The 18,881-nt window shown below is 40.2% G+C and overlaps 1 protein-coding gene across 1 annotated transcript in view; it reads right to left on the reverse strand.

The window, feature by feature from the left end:
• LOC308512391 (centriole and centriolar satellite protein OFD1-like) overlaps positions 1-18,881 on the reverse strand; it is a gene marked incomplete at both ends in the record, with an annotated part of 323,346 nt that overhangs the window by 297,306 nt on the left and 7,159 nt on the right. The window contains 6 exon segments of the mRNA XM_081082156.1: positions 24-213; positions 1,114-1,208; positions 2,785-2,858; positions 4,859-4,923; positions 4,925-4,954; positions 8,454-8,552. Coding sequence (XP_080938282.1) covers positions 24-213; positions 1,114-1,208; positions 2,785-2,858; positions 4,859-4,923; positions 4,925-4,954; positions 8,454-8,552 — 553 coding nt within the window.

Here is an 18,881-nt window from a genome sequence, read left to right on the forward strand (position 1 = left end):
TGCAAATCAGGAAAAAGACATACGGTTAAAAAGATGCAAGTTTTCATTTCTGCTCTCTTCCAGTTGTTGTTTAAGTAATTTATTTTGAGCCTGAAGCTCTAATTTCTCTTCTTTTAGAAGCAAATAGCCACTCATCTCTTTCATCTCTTCATTCAGCAGGTGGTTTTGCTTGGTTATTGCCAAGAACTGGGCCTTGAGAGATTCGAGTTCAAGCTGGAATTGAAAAAAAAACTTGCATTTGAACAGTTACTGCAGTACTTCTTATGCAAAAACTGGCAGGCTGCTATAAACTGGGTGTAATAGTAAGTAAGGTCACTGGACAGAGGACTCATTCTCTGCAGTAAGAAGAACCTGATTCCAACATGGAAGCTTATCTTTGCCCTAGAAGGGGCGGGGGAAGTTCATCCAACCTTATACTTATGCAGAACCCTGGCCTACAAAGCAAGTGCTTCAGATTAAGTTTGTTGCCCATTTTCCAGATACAACTAAGGTCCCAATAGCAATCACAGACTGCAGCAATGTTTATAAAAATGAAAAGCTGAGCTATCACAAACATGCTGTGGTGCTTTCCTTTTTTTATACATTTCATGTTTACATACAAAAGTCTACAATGTTCTCAAATAAATAGATCATTACAGCTGCAAAAATACATTTTATGTGCAGGATATATCCAGGTACATCAAGTTCCAGCTCTGTCCTTCAGAGAGCACACGTGATGAACAGCAAGAAAATAAATGGCATGTGAAAAACACATCTCATTCTGTTTTATCCTGTAAGATCCCAATGTAATGACAGGAATGTTCACCTTCTGCTGATGGGAAGGAAGGAGAGGCTAAGGCAGAAACTAAAAGCACTGGCCACCTGCTATGGGCTAGGCACATAGGTCAGCTCACCACGGAACCTCAACCACCCCAATGATTAAGGAACTTGTTCGAGGCAACAAGCAGGAAGGACTAAAAGGAAGAACTACTAAATTAACTTAAGTTGGGCCTTCTTAGTCATAAAATAAACAGTCTAAACACATCAAGCTAAATAATGTATGGCTGAAACTAAAATTTCATCTACTGCCTTGAAGTTTTATCGACTTCAAAAAACAATAGGCTTAGCAATTACCTCAAGTTCTTTCACACGAGTTGCAGAATGATTGCATTCTTCTTCCTGTTTTGAATTGGTAGCCATGGACTGCTCTTGCAAAAGAATAGGTTTTTCTGAAAGAGAAAGCCAACCAATTTAAGATGTTTTTCTAGTGAATAAAAACTCATTTAAGAATTTATGTACAATGTCAGACCTAATGACGATTATTTCATCATCTAAAATAGCAGGTGTCAGAGTCAAAAATCAGTAGGGAAAGTAAGAAATAAGTCCTATTACCCAACAGGTGATGGGAAGTCTTAATGGTCACATATATTGTGAACTTTCTTCCACTACACATACCAACCAGTTGCACCAGCTGCTCAGAGCCCTCATACCCAAAGATCTGAATTTCCTTAAATACAAAGATTTGTCTTATGATTTTAGTGTCTATTTCATCATTTTCACTTCATTCAATATGAGTCTTTGCAGATATATCATTAAAAAAAAATTAGCTGACTACATGATGGTACTAATTCCTAAGAAGTATTAGTCTAGTTTTCACAAGATAGTCACAGAGGAGCAGTCACACACTGGGTGACCTTATGGGTCTTTATCAAGTACCCAGCTCTGGTTCCTTTGAAATTTCTACTTAAGTTCACTTCTTTTCATAGACAAGTTTCTACAAATATACTGAGACATAAAATATCAAGAGATTGAAAAATTATTCAACTTTCCTACTCCTGGGTTAGTTATAAAACAGTTTAGGAAGTTATATGTCAGGTAAAAATATCATGAGGCATAAACATATGTTACAAGTAAAAGAAATAAGGAAACAGGTCACAGGGAATGGAGAAGTTAAAATTTTCCATAAGTAAAAAATGAAGTCTCTCATGCTTAAAACCACAATGAGATATCACCTCCCACCTGTTAGAACAGCTATCATCAATAAATGGATAAATAACAAGTGCTGGCCAAGATGTGGAAAAAAGAGAACCCTCATACACTGTTGGTGGGAATGCAGATTGGTGCAGCCACTATGGAAAAACAGTGTGAAGTCACTCTCCCCACCCCCACCCCCCCAAAAAAAATAATAATAAGAGCGGCCATATGTTCTAATAATTCTACTTCTCAGTATATGTAAAAAACAACATGCCAATTTGAAAAGACATACATGTGCACCCACATGTTCACTGCACCATTACTAGTAACAGACAAGATTTGGAAGCAACCTAGACTACCATCAATAAATGAATGTGTGGATACAGAAGATGTGATATATTACTCAGCCAGTGAAATGAATAAAATCTTGCCACCTGTGACAACATGGATGAATCTAAAGGATATTATGATGAAATAAGTTACAGAGAAAAACAAATACCTTATGATTTAACTTACATGTGGAATCTTAAGAAATAAAAATAAACAAAACAAAACAGACAGGCCCATAAATATAGATAACAAGCAAGTGGTGGTCAAAGGGGAGGGAAGAAAGTAGATGGGGGAAGAAAAACCTCCTGAATACCCTACCTCTCTCAGGTTAAGGTCATTTTTGATACGTAAAATTAAAAGAACAAAATAATGATTAATTTTGTAGTAAGAGTAAAATGTAAGCTACACACACACATATAAATTTAGAACAGGCCCAATTTAGGAAGCTAATAACCTATACCAGAAATTTACAAATGCAGCTTTCTTCTCCACAAGAATCACCTTTATTCTTCCTATCCTCTTCACCCAGTCTGTTAGATCTATCGATGTAGTCATCCTTTAGCTCAAGTTGATACCTGAGAATTAGAATGACCAAAATGATTTTCTTGTCACTTTCCTGAACAGATTCCTATCAATGTATGGGTTTCTGTGGCACCCGGGCACCTAAGGGCATGAACATGGCCATGCATAACTTCAAGGACTATCAGTACCAAAGCCCAGAGATGCAAATTCTGAATATAAAACCTGCTACAATCCTTTAATTTGGTCCCCAAAACTCGTTATTGTGAGGTTATTGAGAACAATTATTCCATGGTGGTCTGGATTGGCACACAAAAGTAAATTAAGTTCAATTTACACTGGTACAACTGACTCTAAATCCCAAGAACAAGAAGTCAGTCACATCCACCTGCCTTGCCTTGCACCCCATCCCCACCCCAAAGAACTTTTGCCCTCAAGGGCTGGGCATAGGGTTCGGGGCCAACTTCGACCACCCTCATATCTGGGTTAGCAATACCAAAAGCACACTTTCAAGTTTTACTTATCTCCACCAACTGCCACTAGCAGACGTTTCAGTTGAGAGAGATGGTGAGTATCCTGTGAATTCCCACCCTTGCTCAAGTCATAGAGGATACCCAAACCAGACAACATCAAACAGTACATGATCTGCGAAGCAGTGGGAAAATTAACATACACATTTACTCATTCATTTATTCCTAAGGGTTTAACAACTACAGACATGTCAGCACTTGCTATTACACTCGAGAAGCTGACATACTATATGTATGTCATCATTTCAAAATCTATACATGGAAAGGTACTATATTTTAATTAGAATTCTTTTAAAGAATAAGCTCAGTACTATGTAATGTAAGTACTATGTAATGTAATCTCATGACAAATTACGGGCAAGGCAGTAAAAAGAGACCACTTATTAAGACATACCAAAAGTTAGTTGAGTCATCTCTTCACCACAAATTCATTTACTCAATGAATATTATATGAACACCTGTGTGCTAGACACTACACTGAGCACTGTAGAGAAAAGTTACCATATGGGCTTGATGTCTGCACTGAGTAGTTAATCACTGCAACACATTAAAACTCAGATTATAGGGAAGTCATAGTAACCATAGTTAATCATATTTTCCTTTTCCTGTATAATTTTTTTGCTCCATTGTTAATTTCCATTTATTTCTTTTGATTCTGGCTTTGCAGAATCTTGAAGGAATACAGGGCACATGTTACCTGATAAGCACTAAAACCACTAGGCAGAATAATTTATAAATTGATAGATACCTCCATCGTAGTGGCAAGTATGAGGCGGGAGAGGAAAAGAGAACTAAAAGGCATTATAATTCCAGCCCTGGTCAGCCTGATTCAGATGGTTGAAGCACTGTCCAGTGCATTGGAAGGTCATGGGATCAATTCCTGATCAGGGCACATACAGGAGGCAACAGATCAATATTTCTCTCTCATGCTGATTTTTATCTGTCTCTCTCCTTTCCTCCCTAAAATTATTTTTTTTTTTAAAAGTGAATTTTTAAAAAGTTGATCAACCTGTGGGTCGCGACCCCTTTGGTGGTTGAACGACCCTTTCACAGGGGTCGCCTAAGACCATCCTGCATAACAGCTATTTACATTACGATTCATAACAGTAGCAACATTACAGTTATGCAGTAGCAACGAACATAATTTTATGGTTGGGTCACAACATGAGAAACCGTATTTAAAAGGTCAGAAGGTTGAGAACAACTGCCTTAGATCAACCACTTTTATAGTTTATCTACAATGTGAGCTGAGCAACTCACAATGTGCCATAAAATGAAAGCAAATCACAGACCCTCAATACATGTTAGAAAAGCTATGAGTAAGAAAGAGCAGAGGATGCTATTCCCTATACTGTAACTCTGTAAAATTATCTTAAATATTCATGGGAAAGGCTTGACTGTCAATAAAAAACACGTATTTTTTTAAACACTATCACCATAAAATGTTAAGTCTTATCTACTTCACTAGTATTGCTGTGTTTCCATCAACTTATTCCAAATCTATTACTTGTTTAAGAACACCAAACAATTTCTTTAGAATTTCATTCTTGAGCTTTTGGTCACAGGTCTCCTCCATGCTCTTTATATTCAGGATCCTGTCTCCTAAGTGCATCAGCCACACTTTTATGATTTTCTTCTGTAGCCTCTGATATTAGCAAAAATATAAAAAGCAAAAAAAATAAAACTGTAATTGCTGAAGTAAAGACTTTAGGAGAAAAAAATAACATAATTTTAGCTCCACAAGCTAAAACTGTTATGTGACTGTCACTGCTGGGAAGTAACTGGAAAGAGCTGGAGTTCTCCATCTATTTTATGAACTGACCAAGTTATGTGGGATCTGAAGTAGCAGATGGAGCAGCATGGTGCACCAGGCTGCAGGGAGTGTGCAAGTTTCAAGAACAAAGTGCTTTTCATAGAAGATGATGAATACTTAAAAAATGATTGCAGGTAATAAATGGCCATAATAAATTCAGAGAAAAGCTACATACCAAACTTAAGTTAGTGTACTTTTGCTTTAGTACTTATTTCTTCAGTAAGATTATTTCTGTGAGGTTTAACTGATCAGCCCATAGGTATGAAAGACAAAAGATTTGTTTCTGATATTTAATAATCTAGTGATTGAATACTGAAGAGTGCTGAACAATAGAAAAAGATAGATAGGTCAATCAGAACTTCCAAATACTGAAGAATGGAATGGTCTTCCCTTTGATCGAGCCAGGTAAGTGCTAGGGAATGCTGACCATTCCAAGCAAAGGATAAAAGCTCTATGTGTTAGCACCCTCTGCTGACTAACATGTAAAGCAAAGGAGCAGTAAACTATACTTATTAGCTTACTAGATGCCTGGTGCACAAATTCATGAATGGCAGGGGTCCCTCCACCTGGCTGATCACGGTGGTCTCACACAGTCCTGATCTTCTCACCCAGTCCCAATTGGGGCTGGGGTGGGATCACAGGAGGGCTCCAGGGCAAGTCTGGTCCTGTCTTGCCTGGTCCTGATGGGCCCCACCCCAGCAGCAAGCAACTTACTGGTTGGAACATCTGCCCCCGGGTGGTCAGTGCAAGTCGTAGCGACCAGTCAGTTGACCACTCGGTCAGACACTTAGCATATCATGCCTTTATATATATAGGTTGTAACTCACAGCACAGAATGTTCAGCATGAACTTTCCCCTGCCCCTGGTCTTGGAGACCGCATGTTCTTCTAAGGCTCTGCTCACCAAATTCAGCTGCCACATGAAGTAAATTGCATTGTGTGCGTGGAAACCCTTTGTAGGCTCCATTGCTGTGTCTTTACTTCGTTGCAGTTCCAATTACTCCAACATAAAGACAGACACCCTCATTATCAGGTAACACCATCATGGTAAGACCCCTGCTCAGCCTACTGCAGTGGTTTTTAAATAGGCCATGGGTCGCCCCAGATGGTTTGGTAGAGTAGGTACAGCCGCAGCCTGCGAACTAAAGGGACCTAGGTTTGATTCCGGTCAAAGACACATTCCTGGATTGCGGGCTTAATCCCCAGTATGGAGCACATGCAGGAGGCGATGGATTCTCTCTCATCATTGATGTTTCTCTCTCTCTCTCTCACTCTGCCTTCCTCTCTGAAATCAATAAAAATAGTAAGTAGGCCATTAATCAAACGTTGCTGCTCTCCATCCAGTCCCCTCAAACCCTCTTTTGTCTTTGACCCTCCCCACACACACACTCTGCTGCGGTCTGTAAAATGGGGTCAGGATTTCTACTTCAACCAAGGGCAAAGCTTCCACATGGACCTCCTTCCCCGACTGTCTTTGCCCCCAGTCCTGTGGGGTTTCTCCCTCCTTCCCCTCCATCTAACTTGGTGGGCCCTGCTCTGCCCCCTCCTCATGTGACCTCCTGTCCGCAGCCTCCCACTTTCTCCTCTGGGGGCAGAGCTCTCCAAAGGCTGTGTGGGAATGGAGTGGGCTGTGCAGAGTGGGGTGGGGCAGACAAGGCAGTACAGGGTGTGCAGTGGTGGAGAGCTCTGTGGGCCAAGTCCAACCTTTGGAGAAGAGCTGGGGTGACAGGTCACCGGGAGGAGGAGGGAGGGATGTAGACCTTGTCCTGTGGGAGAGGCACTGGGTTCCTGGGCTATCCCCACACAGCAGCTTTTCTAGGCCCCTGCACAGCTATCATCCTCCACCTCTTGCTGCCTCCGCCTCAAGTTTTGGACTCAGTTTCTTTGACTCAGCCCCACCCCCCTCTCAGCTGCGTTCCAGGAGCCTGAGGCTGCACGTTGGCTTTGGGCAGCTATGCCTGGCCTGCCCCCTATAATGGTGTTACCCACTCTCCTGGAGTAGTTAGTGAAACTTAAATAAATATAAGCAGCTCTGAAGATTATAAATTGAGCACTGAGAAGGCCACAGGCTGCGGAGGGCTGCATAGTCCAGGCTCTCAGCATAGAAGCCTCCCCAGCCACCCGGTCCCTGCTGGCTCCCGCCCCCACCTGCCTCTGCCCAGGGCTCAAGACAAACCCCAGGAACTTCCTGACAGCTCTCACCTCACATCTCACTTTCCAGTCCAGCCCACCAGTGCCCACAGCAAGCTAACCTACTGGTCCGAGCATCTGCCCCCTGGTGGTCAGTGCACGTCATAGTGACTGATCGACTGATCCAGTGGTCAAACTCACAGTGGAACTCCAGTAGAGGGAATAATTTGCATATTAGGCTTTTATTATGTAAGATATCAGCGATTTTCAACCTTATTTATCTCTGACACACATAAACTACTAAAATTCTGCAGCATGCCAAAAATATATTTGCCCATTTATAAAAAACACAACAGGTATATTTTTGAATCGTTCACAATGAACCGCTATTTTGTGTTGACTGTTGTCTTTTTTTTTTTTATTTGAAAATCTAAGGAAAAAGAGGTTAATGCCCTTGACTACAGTCAGGTATGTCATGTTTTATATATTCTTGCAGCACACCAGTTGAAAATCGATGGCTTATTTGTCACTTTCCTTTTCTGTCATGATCAATTTACCACTTCAGTACTGCTTAGAACAGAGTAATGTAGCAGAGATGAAAAATAAAATGAATTAAAGCCTATATAAATGATCTAACCACATTAATGAAGACCAGGACAAATCCACTAAGGAAGTAAGAGTCAACTAATAGTAGAACCTAATGGAAATGAAACCTGTTTCATAAACTAGACTGGTGAGCTTGCCATTAATGGCAGGTACAATGTGAAGAATGAAATAGTGGTGAGCACTTAGTACACACACATCCATCACCCAGTACAAATCAAGTCAGAGCCACTGCATTGAGTTACTACATGCACATGGAACCGTTAGATCTCAATGACTAAACATAAGTGTGTGACTGAACATAATTTGTTAACAGTTGTTAGCTTCTTCAAAGTACTGGTCTGGTTTTAATGTAGCCTGATGATGGTGTCTCACTGCTTTTCATCCCAATAACTAATATTTCAAAAGCAAAATCCTAGTCTTTGTTTCTCTCAACTTATGCCTTTTAAAACTAGCCGAATGTACCTTTACAAGCAAGAACTCTACTTGGCAATTAGCATTAGAATAATTAGTAGTATTTGTTTTAAACTCACAGTCTCTCAATAGTCAAAATGAAAACATTACTTACAAATCAAAAGCTTCAATTCTTTGCTTCAGTTCTGCTTCTCTGCCTCTTAGGAAATCGGTATCTTTCAGTAGAAGCTGTATTTGAGCATAAAGTTCTTTTGTTTCCATCTGTAGAGGAAAGCATTAATTGTAGCAAGCAAGCTGAGGAAAATAAGACAGGTTTGAACTAATGGACTGCTTCCTACATTCCAGAGAACAAAGTACAGACATTTAGAGGAACAATTTCACTTTTAAAACATTCCATCTCAAGGTATGCATTTTGCCTATTCTAGTTACACAAGAACTTACCTCCTAGTCCAGGGGTGGGCAAACTTTTGGACGCGAGGGCCACAATGGGTTCTTAAACTGGTCCGGAGGGCCGGAACAAAAGCATGGATGGAGTGTGTGTGTGAACTAATATAAATTCAAAGTAAACATTATTACATAAAAGCGTACGGTCTTTTTTTCTTTTAGTTTTATTCATTTCAAACGGGCCGGATCCGGCCCGCGGGCCGTAGTTTGCCCATGGCTTCCCTAGCCCAATGACTGTTACGCTATATTACCCTAATATCCCTTGTGCAGAATATCCTGACACTTCCTTAACATTTTTGTAAGTTCTCCAGAAAAAAAAACACAAAAAACAAAATGGGGGAACTTAACAAAGTAGAATCCCCATGGTTCAATAGTCGTCTGAAAGTTTCAATTCATGGGCGGTTCTGACTCAGAATGAACAAGCTGGAATGAAACTGTGAAAAATAGATCACACTTACATTTGTGTGTTCACTGAGCAAGGATTTACTGAATATCATGTCAAAAAGCACAGTGAGCTGGATATGAAAAGATGAACAGCTACAGTCCCCATCTTTTAAAAAATTCACAATTTACTGAGGGAGAGAGAAATAATACTACAATGTGATAATTTCACAACCAGAGTCCAGTCTCCACGGCAGGAATGATGCCTAAATGAGTCTATCAATGGGATTCAGGGAAGGCGTCACCAGGAAGCATCATTGAAGCTAAAGTTTGAAGGACAGGACAGTTTTATCAGGGAGAGAAGGGGGTGAACAGTCGGGTGGCAGAGTAAAAGTATGGTGCCTTTTATGAGGATGCCAAGCTTCTCCAGTGCCTTCAGAGAATCTGACTGAATGGAGACAGGCTGTCAACTGGTTGATCTGATCTAGTCAGTCACTCATTTTAAGGTTCAAAGTGTTAGTCTGAACACAACCCATCATCTCAAAGACCAGTGCTTCCATTTATTTTTATAGCTAAAATTAACCCAATTCCCAGAAATGCCAGAAAAAATTGGAGAGGGGGTGTGGTCACCATTAATAACTGGGTTTTACTGAGAAGCTCCAAGAAAGGTTGACACTGGAAGCCTTTTAACTTCAACCATCTCCTGGTATCAGTAGTCCTGGCTGAGGAAACCATGACCCCAACCTAGTTAGGTCTGACAACCCTTGGGAAAGGAACTGTTTTTCCAAAAGAAACAATCCAATCTCTTTTGCTGGCATGCACTCCCCACCATTCCTCAACCTCTTCATGTCCTGTCCAGTCATTTTCTGGGTGACAAGATCAAATGGCCACTGGATGACACTTATAAGCCCCAGACCCTTCTACTGCAGGGACCTTTGCCTTTGCTCAGATGGAAGCACATTGCATTTGGTTTCCAACTTCACCTAGAACCCCAACCTGCAACTCTGTCCTGTTGGTCCACCCTTATTCTTCCATCTGTCTGTATCCCCAGACTTACTCCTTGATGTCTGAGACTGCCACGTAGCTCTCCCTTCTCTCCTGGATTATTAGTCATCCACACTCTGCTCTGGTTCCGCTCACCATCATGCTGAACCCCAATGTCTTCAACTAAACAGGCTGCCTTTCTCAAATGAAATAAATTCAGCTCTATAAAGCTACACTCCTCAACTACGACCATTTTTCTGCCCTCATTGACCTTCCAAATCCTCCCAAGAGCTGCAACAGAACAATCACCTACAACAAGCATGTCAAACGCATGGCCCACAGGCCGCACGTGGCCCACAATGAATATTTTTGTGGCTCAGCGAATATAACAGTATGTAGCGTTTTAATAAAAATTTCATAACCTGATTTTTACAATAACCTGTTTTACATAATTATTAATTACTAACTACATTTGCTAATGACTGATTATAATTGTGTTGCATTCATTTCCCTTATGTGCCTTATGCGCAGGCGTGCCATTTCTCTCCATTAATACTAGCAGACAATATTTTAGCACCCGATGGCCACATCATTAGTCTTGTACTGACTTGTTTGGTATGTGCAACAGGAAATACTTTGCTTTTGGAGAATGAGAAAAGTAGGTTTATTTGCATTGTGCTTATTAATCTGTCCAGTTATTCAGTGTCTGGGAAGTTAATGTTCAATGCACAATACTGATTTTTATTAAAACGTTCTATTATTTTTGGTTAACGATTACTCATTTATTTCAGCCCTTTGTATTCAACATGTCTTTATCGAAATAAACCTTTCTATGAAAATTGAAGCTTTTGTTTTGCAGCCCACATAAACTTGGTTCGTGTTAGTGTTTGAAATTCTTGACCTACATGCACTTGGTCTGGTCTACTTCAATTCCAGGTTGCCCACTTCAGCAGTACCCTCAAAACAGCTCGAGAATCCTGTCAGCTTCAGAGAGCTGCTCTGCTCCTTCTGCAACCCCCCGCCACCCAGTGGCCATTCCTTACCTCTGGTCCTCTCCTCAAAGGTCACTTACCACTTAATTCTCACATCTGCTGCAATTTTAGTGAGGTTGTCTCATGCCCCTGACTCAGACATTCACTTCCACTCTTCCTTCCAGTAATCTCGAAAAAAGAAGTCTTAGTATCCTTTTCAAAGCTGATTCTTCCAGGTGTATTCTTGACCGCAGTCCCTACTAGTCCTCTAGGCCAGTGATGGCGAACCTATGACACGCGTACCATTTTGGGTGACACGCATCGACAGAGACAAAAAATTGCGTATTCATATATTTGTCTCTCGCAATGGCCAGAGCTGGGCATCACTCGAGTAATATTATTACTCATGTTACTCATGATCAATTACACAATTCTAAAACCAGATGTAAGCATGTACATCAGTGTTGCGTAGCAAAGATACATTGTGAAAACATCCAAGATACACTGTTCCAATATTGGCATTAATATAAAAAGGTTAAGAATTGCACTATAAAGAGATTAATCTTTACTCAAGACACTTTATTTTTACTCGAGTGACAAAACGCCCAATTCTGGAAACGGCCTCATTATTGTCAACATGTGCCTCGGGTAAGCTTCCTGTGCGTTCGGGTGCATTCGGCAAACGGACGCACTTGATCGCCATGTTCATTAGGGGACAGGAGTGGGAGGGTTAGAAGAAAAAGATATAAGGGGAGAAAAATGGCGGAGGTATAAACGGACGTGTCCTGTGCCTTGTCCTGGAGCAGATAAGGGTGAGCAGCTGAAACGGGTAACATACAGCCCGAATAGGCAGAGGATATTCAGCTGAGAGACAGTCTGCAGCTGGGAAAGACAGAGAACTCCCAGAAAAAAAAGGACGGTTGGAGACTGCAGCTGAAACATCTCCCTGTGTGCCGGCTCAGCAGCGGAGACTGTGCCATCTTGAGTGGCTGTTACAGACAACCAGAGATCAGCTACTAACCTGGAAACAAGGGATCTCAAGCAGCGTGACTGCGTGAACTCAGACGAGCACTGCTTCTTCTCACAGAAAGGTTAGACTTCCCCTAAAGGTGCGGTTTGCAATTCAGGTTGGAGAGAGAACCGCGAGGGGCGAAATCTGCGCCCCACAGAGTCCGTGGCCCTTGGGACCAGCGTGACCCTCAAGTGGCGAAGGGGCCCCACAGGGCAGCTGGCAGAAGGGAACGATAAAAATAAGCACATAGCTAGACTGGATGCAAAAAAGCAGCCTCGGATTCTCCCAGTCTGCCGGGTGCTTGGTGCCAGGGGCGAGTGGGTGTGTGGAGACAGTGCGCAGACCTGGAAGGTGGAGGCTTGCAAATTCACACAACTTCTCAGGCTCTTGTTGTTACAGTTCCCCTTAGATCCGTGTGTTTGATTATTAAACCCAGTGGATGGGATTCCCCAGGTGGGGTCATTCACAGAGCCTGTAGGGGAAAGACATTTTGGGGAGCCTGGGAAACAGAGCGGGGAGTAATGATTAAAGAACCAGCTCTGGGCAGTGGACTTTCCCAAACCAGTTTCAAGTAACATAGAGAAAATAAACCCTAACTACTGGATAGAGAGGACTTATAGCCTCGGAGGTCAATCCAGACACACTGCCACCCAGAGGCAGAGCCACGAACTGTCTCTTCTGTAAATACAAATAAAGGCAGTCTGGTAAACAAATACAACCTGCCTTAAAATCAGGACTGTGGTTTACAGCACAGAGGAACAGTGTATCGCAGGGAAATTCAACACTCTCCTAAATGCCTGGCAGGACTAAGGCGTGACAAAAAGAAGAGTAGAAGATCTGAAGCACCTTCACTACTGTACATTTTTAACTTTTTTTCTTTTTAATTCTTTTTTCACCATTTCATAAAGAACCTATTATTATTTTTTTTTCATCACCTGATTTTACCTTTGTAATTACATTTTTTAACCAGTATTATTGCTATCATTTTACCATTTTTTCAAGTGTCATTTTATTTTTTTTTCATTATTTTATTTTGGAATTAGTGTTCTACACTCTATTTTCATCGTTCCTTTAGCATCATTTCTCTCTCTCTCACCTTTACCCTTAAGCCATAACTCTTCCTCACTTTTCCCCTTTTGTTGTCCTGTTTCTCTTACCCTATTCCTGCTTTAGATTTTCCCTATTCATTCTTTTTACCCACTGTCTAAATTTCACCGTACTGATATACCTAATTTCCAATCCCTTGCTCTAAATCCATATACACCTCTCTCTTATCGTTCTTCACTATCCAATTTTTTTTCTCTGTCGTTTTGCTAGTGTTTGCTTGATTTTGAGTATATATATATTTTTTTATGCTTGTTTGGGAGATTGTTTTGTTTTACATTTTTATTTTTCTGTTTTGCTTTTTCTTTCTCTGGTTATTTTTGTGCTTCTGTTTTCCCTTGCCTCGCTTGATATTAGTGGTTGATTGTAGTTTGCATTAATCTCCAGGGGTCTGCTGCTGGAATTCATTGGGATTAGTTGTGGTTCTATTAGAGTTTTCTCCCAATACAAATAGCCTCTTCCCCACCTCTAATTCATTCTCTCACTTTTTTTTCTTCTTTCTTCTCTCCCTTTTCCCAATCTCATTTCGGCATTCCTTTTTCTTTTTTTCTTTTTCTCTTTAATCTTTTTCTCTTTTTTCTTCTTTATCCCCTAATTCTCTTCACTCAGTGGTCACCTTTATTTGGGGTTATTAATATCGTAAATACATTTGTTTTCAGTGCCTTGTATGTTGTGCCTTTTTGTGTTGTATTTTGTGCCTTTAAATCAACGCATCAGAAAGAGAACTACATAACCAAACACCTGGAGAAGAGAGATCATGGTGAAAAAAGAACCAACCCACATATGAAAGAAAAACAGGCATCATCAGAAAAGGAAGTAAACGAAATGGAGGCAATGGAGGCAAGCAACCTGTCAAAGAAAGAATTCAGAGAAATGGCCATAAGGTGGATGAAAAGAATGGAAGACAAATTCACCAATATGTGTAGGAACCAAGAGGAAATGAAGAAAAACCAAGAAGAAATGAAAAATGACATCACTGCTATAAAGAACTCAATAGAAAGCATCAACAGTAGACTAGAAGAAGCAGAGGACCACATCAGTGAGCTAGAAGACAAGGTAGGAAAAAATACCCAAACAGAACAGCTTCTAGAAAAAATAATTAAAAAGCATGAGGAGAGCCTAAGAGAACTCTGGGACAACACTAAACGAAACAACATCCGAATAACATGGGTCCCAGAAGGAGAGAAAACTGAGCAAGGAATAGAAAACCTGTTTGAAAAAATAATAAGGGAAAATTTCCCTGAGATAGGGAAGGAAAAAACTCACACAAATCCAAGAAGCTCACAGAGTCCCAAACAAAATGAACCCAAAAAGACCGACACCAAGGCACATAATAATTAAATTGGCAAACACCGACAAAGCAAGAATATTAAAAGCAGCCAGAGAGAGACAGAAAGTTACCTACAAAGGATCCTCCATCAGACTAGAGACCGATTTCTCAACAGAAACACATCAGGCAAGAAAGGAATGGAATGAAATATACAAAGTCATGCAAAGGAAGGGTCTGAATCCAAGAATACTGTACCCAGCGAGGCTATCAATCAAAATTGAGGGTCAAATCAGGAGCTTCACAGACAAAAACGGTCTACGGGAGTTTATTACAACCGAACCAGCAATGCAAGAAATGCTAAAGGGTCTGCTGAAAAAAGAAAAAATAGGAAACAAAGAAGGAATGCAGCGGTAAAGATAAAAAATGGTGACTAACAAGTTTCTATAAATAATAACTTTAAATGTAAATGGATTAAATGCCCCAGTAAAAATGCATAGGGTAAATGAGTGGATAAGAAAACATGACCCATATATCTGCTGTCTACAGGAAACCCACCTCAGAAAAAAAGACGCCCACAGACTGATGGTGAAGTAATGGAAAAAGGTTTTTTAGGCCAATGGAAGTGAAAAAAAAACCGGGGTAGCAATACTTATATCTAACAAATTAGATCTCAAAGTGAAGGACATAAAAAGAGATAAAGAAGGCCACTTCATAATACTAAACGGAGGAGTCCAACAAGAAGAAATAACTCTGGTAAATATATATGCACCCAATATAGGAATACCCAAATATGTAAGAAAACTTCTGGAGGAGATCAAGGGAGAGATTGACAGCAATACAATCATAGTAGGGGACCTTAACACCCCATTATCACCATTGGACAAATCCTCTAAACAAAAACTCAGCAAAGAAACATCAAACCTAAATGACTCACTAGATCAGATGGAATTAATTGACATCTTCAGAACATTTCACCCCAAAGCCACAGAATATACATTCTCCTCAACTGCACATTTGTCATCTTCAAAGATAGAGCATGTACTGGGTCACAGATAAAGTCTCTTCAAATTCAAGAAAATTGAAATCATATCCAGCATCTTCTCAGACCACAAACGCATAAAACTGGAAATCAACTACAACAAAAACAATCCAAGAAAATCAAACACATGGAGACTAAATAGCATGCTATTAAGCAACGACTGGGTTACCAGAGAGATCAAAGAAGAAATAAAAAACATCATGGCAACAAACAAAAATGAAAACACAACAATCCAAAACCTATGGGACACAGTGAAAGCACTCTTGAGAGGGAAGTTCACAGCTCTACAAGCCTACTGCAAGAAACAAGAAACAATGAGAATAAATGACCTAACTCTACAACGCAAAGAGTTAGAAAGAGAGCAACAAAAAAAGCCCACTCTAAGCAGAAGGAAGGAAATAACAAAGATCAGAGCGGAGATAAACAACACAGAGACCAAAAAAAACAATACAAAAGATCAACAAAAACAAGATCTGGTTCTTTGAAAGGATAAACAAGATTGATACACCTCTAGCCAGGCTCACCAAGAAACAAAGAGAGAGGACCCAAGTAAACAAAATCAGGAATGAAATAGGAGAAATAACAACAGACCCCATAGAAATACAAAGGATTGTTAGAAAATACTATGAACTCTACTCCAACACACTAGACAACCTGGAGAAAATGGACATATTCCTAGAAAAATACAACATTCCAAAACTTAATCAGGAAGAATCTAAAAATTTCAATAGGCCAATAACTATGGAGGAAATCGAAGCAGTAATCAAAAAGCTTCCAGCAAACAAAAGCCCGGGGACAGACGGCTTCACAGGGGAGTTTTACCAAGCATTCAAGGAAGACCTAAAACCTATCCTCCTCAGACTATGTCAAAAGATCCAAGAGGAAGGAACACTTCCCATCTCATTCTATGAAGCCAGCATCACCCTAACACCAAAACCAGATAAAGACAACACAATGAAAGAGAATTATAGGCCAATATCCCTCATGAACATAGATGCCAAGATCCTCAACAAAATCCTAGCAAATCGGATCCAGCAGTACATCAAAAAGATCATACACCATGACTAAGTAGGATTTATCCCAGGGATGCAAGGATGGTACAATATCCGCAAATCAATAAATGTGATACATCACGTAAACAAATTGAGAGAAAAAAAACGTATAATCATATCAATTGATGCGGAAAAAGCATTTGACTAAATCCAACACTCTTTCTTGATAAAAACTCTCAGCAAGATAGGAATTGAGGGATCATACCTCAACATAATAAAAGCCATATATGACAAACCAATAGCCAACATCATAATCAATGGGCAAGAACTAAAATCATTCCCCTTAAAATCAGGAACAAGACAGGGATGCCCCCTCTCACCACTCCAGTTCAATACAGTACTGGAAGTACTAGCCATTGCGATCAGACAAGATGAAATAAGAGGCATCCAGATTGGAAAAGAAGAAGTAAAACTGTCCTTATTTGCAGATGACATGATACTGTACATACAGAACCCAAAAGACTCCATCAAAAAATTATTAGACTTAATAAATGAATTCAGCAATGTAGCAGGATACAAAATTAATGCTAAGAAATCCATGGCATTTCTTTACACCAAAAGTGAACTTACTGAGAGTGAAACTACAAAAGCAATCCCATTTACCATTGAACCAAAAAAATTAAAATTCCTAGGAATAAACTTAACTAAGGAGGTAAAAGACTTATATGCAAAAAAACTACAGGACACTGAAAACAGAGGTAGAGGAAGACAGAAACAGATGGAAGAACATACCGTGTTCATGGATTGGTAGAATCAACATCATCAAAATGTCCATACTACCCAAAGAAATCTATATATTCAATGCAATCCCCATTAAATTACCAATGGCATATTTCACAAATCTAGAACGAACGTTCCAAAAATTCATCTGGAATAAAAAAAAAAAAAAAAGATCCCTAATAGGTGCAGCAATCCCGATAAAGAAGAACAAAGTAGCCAACACCGGTATGGCTCAGTGGACAGAGCGTCGGCCTGCGGACTGAAAGGTCCCAGGTTCGATTCCGGTCAAGGGCATGTACCTGGGTTGCGGGCATATCCCCAGTAGGAGATGTGCAGGAGGCAGCTGATCGATGTTTCTCTCTCATGGATGTTTCTAACTCTCTATCTCTCTCCCTTACTCTCTGTAAAAAAATCAATAAAATATATTTTTTAAAAAAAGGAGAACAAAGTAGGTGGGATCTCAATACCAGATATCAAACTGTATTACAAAGCCACTGTTCTTTTTTTTTTTTTAAATATATTTTATTGATTTTTTACAGAGAGGAAGGGAGAGAGATAGAGAGTTAGAAACATCAATGAGAGAGAAACATCGATCAGCTGCCTCCTGCACATTTCCCACTGGGGATGTGCCCGCAACCCAGGTACATGCCCTTGACCGGAATCGAACCTGGGACCCTTCAGTCCGCAGGCCGCCGCTCTATCCACTGAGCCAAACCGGTTTCGGCTAAAGCCACTGTTCTTAAAACAGCTTGGTACTGGCACAAGAACAGACATATAGGTCAATGGAATAGAATAGAGACCCCAGAAATCGACACAAACCACTATGCCCAATTAATATTCGACAAAGGAGGCAAGAGCATACAATGGGGTCAAGACAGTCTCTTCAATAAATGCTGTTGGGAAAATTAGACAGATACATGCAAAAAGATGAAACTAGACCACCAACTCACACCATACACAAAATTAAACTCAAAATGGATAAAAACTTCAATGTAAGATGGGAAACCATAAAAATACTAGAGGAATCCACAGGCAGCGAAATTGCAAACATATGCCCAAGGAATTTCCTCTCTGATAATGCTCCTAGGGCAATGGAAACTAAAGAGGAAATAAACAAATGGGACTACATCAAAATAAAAAGCTTTTGCACAGCAACGGAAACCATCAACAAAACAACAAGAAGACCCACTGTATGGGAGAACATATTTGCCAATGATACCACCGACAGGGGTTTAATTTCCAACATTTACAGGGGTCTCATGAAACTTAACAAAAGGAAGATAAACAATCCAATCAAAAAATGGGCAACGGACCTAGATAGACACTTTTCGAAAGAGGACATACAGAAGGCCGAAAGACATATGAAAACATGCTCAAAGTCACTAATTATAGGAGAGATACAAATCAAAACGACAACGCATTATCATCTCACACCTGTCAGAATGGCTATCATCAAAAAATCAACAAACAAGTGTTGGAGAGGATGTGGAGAAAAAGGAACCCTTCTGCACTGCTGGTGGGAATACAGACTGGTGCAGCCACTGTGGAGAACAGTATGTAGCCACCTCAAAAAACTAAAAATGGAACTCCCATTTGACCCAGTGATCCCACTA

This window comes from Myotis nattereri (genome assembly GCF_964212035.1).
Source record: "Myotis nattereri genome assembly, chromosome: Y".
NCBI lineage: Eukaryota > Metazoa > Chordata > Mammalia > Chiroptera > Vespertilionidae > Myotis > Myotis nattereri.